Below are 13,345 nucleotides of genomic sequence, written 5' to 3'. Positions count from 1 at the left end.
TCTAGTTTCATTCTTCTGCATGTTGCTGTGCAGTTCTCCCAGCACCACCTGCTAACGAGGCAGTCTTTTTTCCATCGGATACTCTTTCCTGCTTTGTAAAAAATTAATTGGCCGTACATTTATGGGCCCAGTTCTGGGTTCTCTATTCTATTCCATTGGTCTACGTGTCTGTTTTTGTGCCAATACCATACTGTCTTGATGATGACAGATTTATAGTAGAGGCTAAAGTCTGGTATTGTGATAATTCCCACGTTGGTTTTCTTCTTCAGTATTACTTGGCTATTCAGGGTCTTTGTGGTTCCATACAAATTGTAGGATTATTTGTTCTAACTTTGAGAAGAATGACGGTACAATTTTGATTGGGATTGTATTAAATGTGTGGATTGTTATGAGTAGTATTGACATTTTAACAATATTTGTTCTTCCAATCCATGAGCATGGAATGTTTTTCCATTTCTTTGTGTCTTCTTCAATTTCCCTCATAAGTTTTCTATAGTTTTCAGCCTACAGATCTTTTACATCTTTCATTAGGTTTATTCCTAGGTATTTTATGGTTCTTGGTGCAGTTGTAAATGGGAACAGTTTCTTTATGCCTCCTTCTGTTTCTTCATTTATTCATGTATAAAAATGCAACCAATTTCTGTACATTGATTCTGTACCCTGTGACTTTGTTAAATTCATGTAACAGTTCTAGAAGTCTTTTGGTGGAGTCTTTTGGGTTTTCCATGTAGAGTATCATGTCTTCTGTGAAAAGTGAAAGTTTGACTTCTTCTTTGCCAATTTTGATGCCTTTTATTTCATTTTTGTCATTTGATTGCTGATGCTAGGACTTCCAACACTGTGTTAAACAACAGTGGTGAGAGTGGACATCCCTGTTATGTTCCTGATCTCGGGGGGCGGGGGGGAGCTCTCAGTTTTTTCCCATTGAGGATGATATTAGTTGTGGGCTTTTCATATATGGTTTTTATGATGCTTAAGTGTGTTCCTTTTGTCCCGACTTTCTTGAGGGTTTTTTATTAAGAAAGATGTTGTATTTTGTCAAATGCTTTTTCTGCATCTATTGACATATGGTTCTTATCCTTTCTTTTATTAATGTGATGCTGATTGATTTGTGAATACTGAACCAGACCTAAGCCCAGGAATCAATCTCACTTGATCATGGTGAATAATTCTTTTAATGTGCTGTTGAATTCAAGTTGCTAGTGTCTTGTAAAGCATTTTTGCATCCATGTCCATCAGGAATATTGGACTCTAATTCTCATTTTTTTTTTTTTTTTGCTGGGTCTCTGTCTGGTTTGGGAATCAAGGTAAGGGCTTCATAGAATAAGTTGAAGTTTTCCTTCCATTTCTATTTTTTGAAACAGCTTTAAATGTCTGGTAGAATTCACCAGGAAAGCCATCTGGTCCAGGGCTCTGATTTGTTGGGGAGATTTTTGATAACTAATTTAATTTCTTTGCTGGTTATGCGTCTATTCAAATTTTCTATTTATTCCCATTTGAGTTTTGGTAGTGTGTGGTGTCTATGAATTTGTCCATTTCTTCCAGGTTGTCCAGTTTGTTGACATACAAGTTTTCATAGTATTCTCTGATATTTGCTTGTATTTCTGATTGGTTGTCATAGATCCATTTTCATTCATGATTTTCTATATTTGGGTCCTCGTTTCTTTTTGAGAAGTCTGGCTAGGGATTTTTCAGTTTTGTTTATTTTTTCAAAAAACCAACTCTTGGTTTCATTGATCTGTTTTACTATGTGTTTTTTTTTTTAATTCTATATTGTTTATTTCTGCTCTGATCTTTATTATTTCTCTTCTGCTGGGTTTGGGGTTTGTTGTTCTGCTTCTAGTTTTTAGGTGTGCTGTTAGATTTTTCTTGTTTCTCAAGATAGGCCTGGATTGCAATGTATTTTCCTCTTAGGACTGCCTTTGCTACATCCCAAAGAGTATGGATTGTTGTGTTTTCATTTTAATTTGTTTCTATAATATATTTTTAAGTTTCTTCTTTAATTGCCTGGTTTACCCATTCATTCTTTCATAGGATATTCGTTAACCTCCATGAATTTGGAGGTTTTCCAAACTTTTTCCTGTGGTTGATTTCAAGTTTCATAGCATTGTTATCTAAAAGTGCGCATGGTATGATCTCAATTCTTTTATATTTATTGAGGGCTGTTTTGTGACCCAGTATGTGATCTTTTTAGGAGAATGTTCCATGTGCACTTGTAAAGAATGTATATTTTGCTGCTTTAGGATGAAAAGTTCTAAATCTATTTGTCAAGTCTATCTGGTCCAGGTCCAGTGTATCTTTCAGGGCCACTGTTTCTTCTTCTTTTTTTTTTCCATGTAGTTTATTGTCAAGTTGGTTTCCATATAACACCCAGTGCTCTTCCCCACAAGTACCCTCCTCCATGACCATCACTCCTCTTCCCCTTATCCCCTCCCCCTTCAGCCCTCAGTTTGTTTTCAGTATTCAAGAGTCTCATGATTTTCCTCCCTCCCTCTCCCTAACTCTTTCTCCCCCTTTCCCCTCCCCATGGTCCTCTTGTTAAGTTTCTTTTGTTAGACCTATGAGTGAAAAGATATGTCCTTCTCTGCCTGACTTATTTCACTTAGCATGACACCCTCGAGGTCCATCCATGTTGCTACAAATGGCCAGATTTCATTCTTCTCATTGCCCTGTAGTATTCCATTGTATATATAAACCACATCTTCTTGCTCCATTCATCAGTTGGTGGAAATTTAAGCTCTTTCCATGATTCAGCTATTGTTGAAAGTGCTGCTATGAACATTGGGGTACATATGCCCCTATCAGCACTTCTGTATCCCTTGGGTAAATCCCCAGCAGTGCTATTGCTGGGTCATAGGGGCCAACAGACACATGAAACAATGTTCAGCATCACTTATAATCAGGGAAACACAAATCAAAACCACACTGAGATACCACTGCATGCTGGTTACAGTGGTTAAAATGAACAAGTCAAGAGACTATAGATGCTGGTGAGGATGTGGAGAAATGGGCACCCTCCTACACCATTGGTGGGAAGGTAAGCTGGTACAGCCACTCTGGAAAACAGTATGGAGTTTCCTCAAAAAATTCTCAACAGGGCCATTGTTTCTTTATTAATTTTCTGCCTTAATGGCCTGTTCATTGCCATAAGTTAAGTATTAAAGTCCCTTGCAATTACCACATTCTTACCATAAGATTGCTTATGTTTGTGATTGTTTTATGTATCTGGGTGCTCCTGAATTTGGTGCATAAATATTTATAAATGTTCTCTCTTCTTGGTGGATAGGTCCTGTAATTATTATATAATTCCATTCTTCATCTCTTGTTATAGCCTTCAGTTTAAAATCTAGTTTGTCTGATATAAGTATGACTCCTCCAGTTTTCTTTTGACTTCCAGTAGGATGATAGATGGTTCTCTATCTCCTCACTTTCCATATGAAGGTGTTCTCAGGTCTAAAATGTGTCTCTTGTAAACAACAAATGGATGGATCTTTTTTTTTTTTAATTCATTCTGATAACCTATATCTTTTGAATGGAGCATTTAGTCCATTTACATTCAATGTTATTATTGAAGATATGGGTTTAGAGTCATTATGTTTTCTGTAGGTTTCATGCTTATAGTAATGTCTCTGCTCCTTTGTGGTCTTTGCAATATTCCACTGACAGAGTCCCCCTTGGGATCTTTTGTAGGGCTGGTTTAGTGGTGATGAATTCCTTTACTTTTTGTTTGTTTGGGAAAACCTTTATCTCTCCTTCTATTCTGAATGAAATGCTTGCTGGATAAAGGATTCTTGGTTGCATATTTTTCCTATTCAGCACATTGAGTTTTTTCTGTCACTCCTTTCTTGCCTATCAAGCTTCAGTAGATAGGTCTGCTACTACCCTTATATGTCTACTCTTGTAGCTTAAGGCCCATTTATCCCCAGCTGCTTTCAGAATTCTCTCTATCTTTGTATTTTGCCAGTTTCACTACGATAGGTCATGCATAAGATCTATTCAAGTTATGTCTGAAGGGAGTTCTCTGTATCTCTTGGATTTCAATGGCTGTTTCCTTTCCGAGGTTGGAGAAATTCTCAGCTATGATTTGTTCAAGTACACCTTTCTCTCTCTTCTTCTGGAACTCCTATGATATAGCTATTGTTCTATTTCATTGAGTCACTTAGTTCTCTAATTCTTTACTCATGATCCAAAAATTTTTTTCTCTCTCTTTTTCTCAGCTTTATCTTTTCCATAATTTTATCTTCTGTTTCACCTGATCTCCTCTCTGCCTCTCAATCCTCATTGTCACTGCCTCTAGTTTATTTTGTACCTCATTTATACCATTTTTAATAATCATGATTATTTTTTAGTTCCTTGATACTGCATCAATAGATTCTCTGATGTCATCTATGCTTTTTTCAACCTCAGCAATTAACCTTATGACTATTATTCTAAATTCTCATTCAGTTATATTGTTTAAATGTGTTTTGAGCAATTCTTTAGCTGTTACTTCTTCCTGGAATTTCTTTTGAGGAGAATTCCTTAAGTTCATCAATTTGGCTAGGTTTCTGTTTATTATGTGTTTTAAAAGCTTGTGATGTACCCTGTGCCTGTGAGCACTACAATATTAAAGAGAGTCATACACCTTCCAGGGCTTGGCCCTTTAGGAGGTGTTTTTTGGAGAGTGTTACTTGCTCTCTGTTGTTGCAACTTTGGTTACTTTATCTCTCTACTGGTAGTGATGTTTTGTATCCTCTACCAGGTGTGCTTTGATTTGTTTGTTGAAATAGCCCTGGGAAGGAAAACAAACAAACAAACCAAAAAACAAGCAGATAAGAAAAACATGCAAACACACAAACAAACAAAACAAAAACAAAAAACCAGAAATACCAGCTACAAGTAAACAACAGGGTGGAGGCAGTGCTGATGGAAGGGTGCAGGAGGTCTGCTCTGGCGGGTCCAGGGCTCCCTGAAGGGGTAGCAGCGGAGGAGAACAATGAAGAGACATTCACACAGTTTCTTAATTGGTCCAGCCTGACATTGTCTTATCCTCTATATTTCTCCTTATCATGTCCTCTCTCATTTATAGACTTATGACATCAAAAGGTGGAATTTTTACAAATAATTCTCAGTGATAAAGATGCTTTGAAAAGGGTGCAGAAACAGGTTTTACAGAGGAATTTCTTTGGAACTATTCTAATTACAATGAGGTAACTTACACATCATAGGATAACAGGATATTCTCAGTGAAAAGCAGATAACATACACATTTGTTTGAACTGGTAGTGGTAGTAAATCTTACAGCTAAGAAGATAGGATGTTTTTAGTGAGAAGCAGATAGCAAACACATTTTATAACAATGATGCTGAAATTCAGGCAGCAACAGGGCTAGGAGGCATTCTATTTGGCTCACAAGAGGAAGAATACATTCGTGATGGTTAGTATGTAAACCTTTTGTCAACCTTGTTCATTGAGGTTGAAGGTGTAAGTGCCATAGGCGCCCTAGAAGAGCCGGCCTTTGCATAGGAGTTTAAGTTGTAACCACTCTTACCTATCTTCACAGTGAGCACCAAATTAGCATACGTATGCGCAGTAATGTATGCCTGGCTCTTGTTTGTTTCTATTTCCTAAGTTAGGCTTTTGTCTCTGGGCCAGGCTAAACATTATCTTTGTGTTCTTTAACCCCCTTTATTTCCATGTCTTAAGTTTATGAAGCTCAATAGAAGAGCCTTTCAACAAACACCTGTAGTGCTTTGTTTAACTTCTTCTTCATAGAGGTAGGGATATGCTTCCTCCCATGAGGTACCTGGGGAATATTGGTCTGATTTGGAACATTGTGAGGCCTAATCAATAACAACAGGTTTAATTTTACATGAGCAATCAGTTAACAGAAGGAGATGCCAGCTTCCGTAACCTGTGGCAGGAGCTGTGCTAGGTCTACCATTTCCTTACTGTGACCATGTCATCCAGCAAGGCCAGTGTGGCTCCCACCAGGAGAGGCCTTATCCCATACAAAGAAAAATGACAGGGACTGAGAAAAAAAATTGTCCAGACAGAGAAACTATATGGCTTAATCCTGAGAGAAAGAAAAAAAAAATAAAGAAGGAGGAGGAGAAAAAAGAAAACTAATTTGTCCAGACAGAAAAGCTATATGGCTTAATCCAGAGAGAGAGTCAGGAAAATAAAGTAGGTGTTGAACATGTGTCAAGATAATGGATTAAGTATGTCTGCTTAAACAAACCAACAACCAGAGTAACCAGACTAGAGGTGTGAAGAGAAGAAAAGGAAGGAAGAATGTATCTATATAATAAGAACTGTCCAATAATTAAACCAGGTAATGCCACAGTGCTGGTCTGGTGGAGGGGGCCATCTGGTTCTTCAGGGTCAATCTGGCTTGTAAATGCGCAGTTACCCAGCACAGAGGGGCGTGGTTTGGTGTAGGCAGGTCCCGCCTCCATGGTGGGCCCTCTGAGCTTTCCCTGAGGCCCCGCCTTGGTGATGGGGGGGGGGGGAGAAAAATGGCGACACTCCAGTCTCTCCTCCATAGACCAAGTGTCCCAAACAACTCTGTTCCAGCCGACCTCACTGTGCCACAGGCGCAAATGAGGTGGTTTTTCTCACTCCGCCGACTCCTGTGCCTGGAGCTTGGCTAGGATTCAAACTCACTCCAAAAGCCCAGGTACTAGAAAAGCACTGTTCTGCCCCCCTTGGTATGTGGTTCGGGTGCAGGCAGGCATTATCCTGTCCCACAACATTCCAAGGAGGGGATTGCTTTCTCTTACTATGAATTATGCTGCTGACTTAGCCATGAGCCTCAGGGCTGGCTCCCCTCTTCTCCAGGTGCGTGATCTGAGCAGCCGGCCCCAGTCTAGAGAAAGCCTCTCAGTTAGAGATTGGATCTCTCTCTATCCTGTTCTGTGGTTTTTCTCTTGTTCAGATACAGTTGTACATTTCCCTACCCTCTCTTTCTCTTCCCTTTGTCTCTCCACAGAAGGGGATCCCTTCTTTCTGTTCATTTTCTCTCTCCCAGTTTGCTATCATGCACCTATGGCCCATCAGTTTGTCCCAGTAGGTCCCTGGAAGTAACTCTGTCTCTTTGCCTCCTGGGCCCTTGGAGTTCAAAGTCCTTTGGCTTAAACTCTGCTTTGTTTGAGAGAAGGCCTCCTCCCTAGCCCTAGGCATTCTCCTCCTGATTTTGTTCATCACTTTGCCGATGCAAGCAATGCTGTAACACACATTTTCCTTCAAATGTGGATGTTTCTCTAGATTCAATATCGCAGGAAAGATACACTTCAAGAAAATTTAATACACACTGCCACAGTACCACCCAAAGAGGCTGAACTGTCCCAGTACTACTCACAGCTGTATGCAAGGCTGTTGGTGTAGAGCTGTTCTATGAAAGTCTGCAATCTTCAGAGACCAAGCAAATTTTCTGTGTAAACTTCCCAACAACGTCTTAAAGGCTTCTGGCTCCCCTGATTTATCCTCACCTGTGGTTTTTGCTTTGCAGAATTCTTGAGCTTGATCTGATTGTCAGAGATGATGATGGAAATATCTTGGACCCTGATAATACCAGCGTCATCAGCTTGTTCCATGCACACGAGGAAGCGACTGATAAAATCACAGAGCGCATCAAGGAAGAAATGGTGAGCTTGGTAAAATAGCCTTTAGCCAAGTGAGGGATCATTTTAGCATATCGTAAACTTACAATAATAGGCTAATTAACTAGAGTGTATATTATGCAAGGAGACATCTGTCCTATGACCTGAGATGATCAGTAGCCACATGTATTTTATGGTGTTTTGGTACTTGGGTCCGTAATTCATTCTGCATCCATCCCACGGCTAGTTTAATGCCAGGCAAGTTTCCTGTTCTCATGGAGATTTTATATTCCAGTGAGGAGAAATGAAGAAGAAAGGCAATAAAAAGTAAATAAAGGGATAAATTAATTCCAGATGGTGATAGGTCTCTAAAAGACAATAACCTAGGGTTATGTGAATTATAGTGCATCGAGAGCTATTTTAAAAAGGTACCATCAAGAAAGGCATCTCTCAGAAGAAATATCTGAGTTGACACTTGAATAATGTGAAGTCACCAGGCGTAGGAAGATCTAGGGACAAAGTGTTCTATGTATAAGGAACAGAAAGTGAAAGGGCCCTCAGGTGGGACTGTGTTCTGAATGTTCAAGAAAAAGAAAGGCCAATATGGAAGGTGCATGCTGAGCAGTGCAGAGGGTAGGCAATGGTTTGGAGAAGTAGGGAGCAGTAGCCAGATCTCACAGTGCCCACGGGGTCATGGAAAAGAGTTAAGAGTCGTTATTCCAAGTGTGGTAGAAAGTCGACAAAATTCAAGGAACCGTAATTTTATTTTTCAAGGTTAACGTACTCTGATTTACAATTAAAAAAACATTTTAGCCACTGTGTATTATTTGAAAGAGGGTTTACTTTTAGCTTTATTCAGATAATTTTCACACAATGAAATCAATTCATTATGAACTATAGTCTATTGAATCTCACTAAAATACAGGATTGGGTAAACTCCACCACAATCAAAATCTCAAGAGTTGCATCACATTGAACATTTCTTTGAGTCCCCTTACAGTTGATCCCATTTCCCAGCCTCTAGCCACAGGCAATCCCTAATTTGTTTTTTTGTGACTACACTTTTGCCTTCTCTGTAGTTTCATATAAAAGAAATCATATGGTTTTTGTGTTTGACTTGGCTTTACTCTGCGTGGTGATTTTGAGATTCATCTCCTGGTATATATTATTTTTTCCTTTTTATTGCTGAGTTGCCATACTATTGGCCAGTTGTCCATTTGGGGCATGTGGGTTGTTTCCACTTGGGGTCTATTATAACTAGTACTCCTATGAATATTTGCAAACACATGTGTGAACGTACATTTTTATTCTTTTCGAGTAGTACCTGACAGTAGGATTGCTGGATCCTATTATATACACATGTTCCACTTGTTAAGATTCTGCCATACTTGTTCCCAGAAGGATTGTACAATTTTTAATCCCCATCAGCAGTATATCAGAGAGTTCCAGTAGCTCTGCATCCCATTGACACTTGGTGGTGCCATTCCAGTGGTTGGGTGGTGGTATCTCATTGTGGTTTTAATTTGAATTTCCCTGAATAACTAGTGAGGTTGAGCATCTCTTTATGTGCCTACTGGCCAGGGCCATTTGTATCTTTTTTTGTGAAATGTCTGTTCAGATATTTTGCCCATTTAAATTGGGTTGATTTTCTTATCATTGAGCTGTAAGAATTCTTTGTGTATTCTGAATACAATTATATATTTGTGTATTCTAAATGCAAATTCTCTACCAGATATATGTTTTGTGAATATATTTTCCCAGCCTGTGCCTTCCCTTTTCATTTTCTTAAATGTTTCTTTTCAAAAAGCAGAAGTTTTTAGTTTTGATGGAGACCATTTAAGCATTTTATAAAAAATTATGTGTGCTTTTTATGACACTAATTTTATGAGGAAGGCTGGGCAAATAGTGGTATTTCCCAAAATGAGAAAATCAAGGCCAAGAGAGTCAAAGTGACTCGGCTCAGATTGTAGAAGCTTTTCTTTGTAGACCTGGATATAAGGCAGAAATCTTTAGGCTTGAGTTCTCAGTGGTGCTGGGCTAATTTTCTCTACCTTCCTCTTTTTTCCCTCCACCTCTTAGTCAAAAGACCAGCCAGATTATGGAATGTATTCCCGGATCTCCTCATCCCCCACCCACAGCCTCTATGTCTTTGTGAGAAACTTTGTGTGCAGAATTGGGGAAGACGCTGAGCTTTTCATGTCTCTCTATGACCCCAACAAGCAAACAGTCATAAGGTAGGTGTGTTCAATATTGCCTGACTTCTCCGTATATGGGAGGTTGGAATTAGCAGAGCACAGAGCATCCTTTTTATTCCTGCCATCACTTGTGGAGAAATTCCCATCTGGAAGAGAAACTGACCTTGAATATGTGGAAGTAATTTCTTATAGGATGTACCAGTCAGGTGGAAATATTACCACCAAGTTTTTCCCATAGTGTGGTTGTGGCTACACAGTAGGGTTTTGTAAACAGGCTTTTGATTCTGGAAAACAATGAGCAGTAATTAATTCATACAGGTGGCATTGGATTGATTAAAATTCCTACTTTTAAAATAGGAGATGGGTGGGGGGGTGAGTGGGTGAAATAGGTGATGGGAATTGAGGAGAGCACTTGTGATGAGCACAGGGTGATATATGGAAGTGTTGAATCACTATATTGTGTACCTGAAACTATTATGACACTCTATGTTAACTAATTGGAATTAAAATTTAAAAAAGAAAAAAATAGAAACAGAACAAAATAAAAAAAAAAAAGAAAACGAAACTGGAGTTGAGAAATGAATAGTGAGAACTTCATATCCCCCAAGGTGGTATCAGGTTAATAATGTGGGCCCTGAGATCTGCCTGAGTTCATATCCTGGACCCACCATTTATTCTTTCTTAATCTCAGGCATGTTATTCATCTTTTCTAGGCCTGAGCTGTGCACTTGCAAAATGTGAGCACCAGCCTCATGGGGTCATTTCTTTCAGACTTCATTGAGAAGCACAGAGCCTGGCACATGGTGCTCCAAGTGGCTATGGCTATTATTAGTACTAATTTAACTGGTTGCTCTGGAGGACAGAGAAAGTAAGGGAAGCTCTAGGTGCCTCACCCTGGGGAAGTGAACACACCTTTGAGAATCTCCAGGGAGAAGACTTTGGTATACCTCCATCCCCCACTACTGAGCCCCTTGCCCCTGCTTGTGGTTTAGCCCATCCTTCCAGGTGGTGACCCTGCTGGTCTCCTCCAGTAGGGTTTTGGGCCAGCACATTTCCCATACTTGAAGTCCCAGTTGACACATTAGAAGGAAGCTGGAGCATAATTCCTCTGCCTTTATGGGAAAAGTGATGTCTCCCTAGCTTGGATTTTATGATTAAATGGGACCATGTACAATGCCTAGCGAAGAGGAGTACTTTAGAAAAGAATGGCTCTTCTGAAGACATTTGTGAAACATGGAAGGGTGTTCATCTAAGAAGAATGAACTGAGGTCTATACGCGATCTCATTTAATTCCATTTATTCTGTGTCATTTGGGTGAGAAAATGAGGCTTGGGGAGGTCAAGTGAGTAGTCCAAATTCATATATATCTATTAATAGCAGAGGTGAGATTTCTACTTAGGTCCATCTATCTGACTTTAGAGACAAGCTAGTTCCAACTTTAGTATGTCACCAAGGAAAGAGTTGTATCAAATATCCTGAATGGTTCTCATCAGAGTGTCAGCACTGTCATGGTGGAGAGCCATTCTTTATATCACACGTAAATCCTTAATGTTAAAGAGTCAGCCCAATTCACCTGGCTAGGCCTCAGTAACACTGCAGGTGAGTGACCCTTTTCCCTTAGAACCCACCTTGAAATGGTCTGTGTGTCATAGGCCCCTTGCCATTCTCTGTCAGCTATTCCCAAGGTGCCTGTGACAATGTGCAAAGATCCTAAAAACATTCATAGGACCCTTCTTGCCTCTCAGAAAACACAGTTCCTTATGATCAAATTGGCAAGGGTGCCTGGCCTACTGGACTATCTAAGTGATGGATGACCTGAACCAGCTCTGTAGAAGGAGGCAATGGATCAGTGACATGGCAGCTCTGTTCCCTGATGTGCTGTACAGGATGACACACTTGATGGGGCATGCCTGAGTGATGTCTCTGAGAGTGCCAGAAACACAGGGAAACCCTCAGGAAACTGAGAGATGAGGAAGCGGGGAACAAAAAGGGCAAAAACCAGAGAGAGACAGAGACAGAGACAGACAGACAGAGACATACACACAGAGACAGAGAGAGAGAGTGAAATAGAAAACAGAGAAAGATGAGAAGAGACATGATATAAGAAAGGGGCAGGAGACCTTGGAAGCACTCCTATGTCATTCTGACTCTGGGCAGCTGTTCTTTCCCTGAGAAATCAATCTACTCCCCTCCTGCCAAGTCAGGGTTGACTTGGCAACCAAAGGCAAGTTAGGGCATTCTCAGTGTGGTCCAAATGTGACCTGGGGACAATTTGGCTAAGACTGAGCTTTTAATGTTAGGATAAATCATGGTCTGACTCCAGTGGATTCTTAAAGAGAAGTTTGGGAAATTGAAGGTAAATTTTTGTAAGACAAATAAGAAGCATCTTAGACATCAAGCCAATGGCAAGGCTAATTTAAAAAAAAAAAAAGCTTGGAGAGAAGTTGGGATGGCCTTCCCCTTCCTTGGGGGAGACTGTGATATGCAATAGATCTTAACTGGCTCTGTGCCAGGTGGGCCTTTGGTCTTACAACCCAGGTCTTCCTGGGCAGGGATAGATAAGGCCAGGCAAGACTTTTAAGTTGCTTTTCTTGTTTATTATTGTATTTCCCCTAGAAGAAAATTGCTAGTGCCTGATGTTTAGACCTAACAGGCTGGTTCTGTATCGATCATGCTACATGTGATCAAAGGTCCTGGGAAATATCCAGGTATTTCACTGTTACATTCTGGAAATAACCAATGGGAAATAATAATAATTATTAGTATTGTTTCTGTATGGAGCCTTGGAAAGTTCTTGGTTAGTTTGCTGAAAATTCCAACGAAATATTTCGAACTTACTAAGAAGAAAGAAAGAGAGAAAGAAAGAAAGAGAAAAGATAAGAGAAAGAAAGATAAAAGAAAAACTACATTTAACTTAATTGAATTTTAACCAGTGGTTAATTTAGAGTTGTGTTCATTATGTTATCAATTCCATTTCCCCCTTGAACTTGCTTAGACTACTGTCATTAGTCTTCTAGAGGTGAATAGAAAGAGAGTAACAAGACATCAGAGAGAACAAATCTCTAAAAACAAGGGAATTCCCTTTTGTTAAATTCTTAATACTCTTTTTATTTTAAGGATGATTTGGTTTTTGAGCATTATTTTCTTTTTATCCTAATTCAAGATGATGGGCATTTATTTAACACAACAATATGTGGTCTTGTATAGCATGGCAAACCTTATGACTCAACTCATCAAACTACTAAGTTTCTCCTCATTTTCCCAGTGTGGCTGGGCTGCCTAGGGTGCACCCCTCAGGGTGGTGTATGGATGCTAGAAGATGCAAGATGGTAAACGATCAAATGTCAGAACTGTATGACTGCCCTCCTAAAACCTTTTATAGGATCTCCATTACTTTTAGGACCAAGTCAAAATCCTTGAGTGACCTGCAAGGCCTACATGGCCTGTCCTCTCTAATTTTTCTCTTACTACTTTCCCCTTGGGTCTGGTTTGTATTTATTTTCATATATGTATGTATATATATGTGTGTGTGTGTATGTATGTTTATTTATTCATTTTTGAGAGACAAAC

At 39.6% G+C, this 13,345-nt stretch overlaps 1 protein-coding gene across 1 annotated transcript in view; it reads left to right on the top strand.

Moving 5' to 3' along the window:
* Positions 1-13,345, top strand: part of DOCK2 (dedicator of cytokinesis 2) — a 404,233-nt gene that overhangs the window by 40,439 nt on the left and 350,449 nt on the right. The window contains exons 7-8 of the mRNA XM_029942884.1: positions 7,490-7,625; positions 9,660-9,814. Of these exons, the coding sequence (XP_029798744.1) occupies positions 7,490-7,625; positions 9,660-9,814 (291 nt within the window). The remainder of the gene's footprint in view (positions 1-7,489; positions 7,626-9,659; positions 9,815-13,345) is intronic.

This window comes from Suricata suricatta, chromosome 6, assembly GCF_006229205.1.
Source record: "Suricata suricatta isolate VVHF042 chromosome 6, meerkat_22Aug2017_6uvM2_HiC, whole genome shotgun sequence".
NCBI lineage: Eukaryota > Metazoa > Chordata > Mammalia > Carnivora > Herpestidae > Suricata > Suricata suricatta.
The sequence above is the reverse complement of the archived record's forward strand: the minus strand, read 5'-3'. Positions and strand labels throughout refer to the sequence as shown.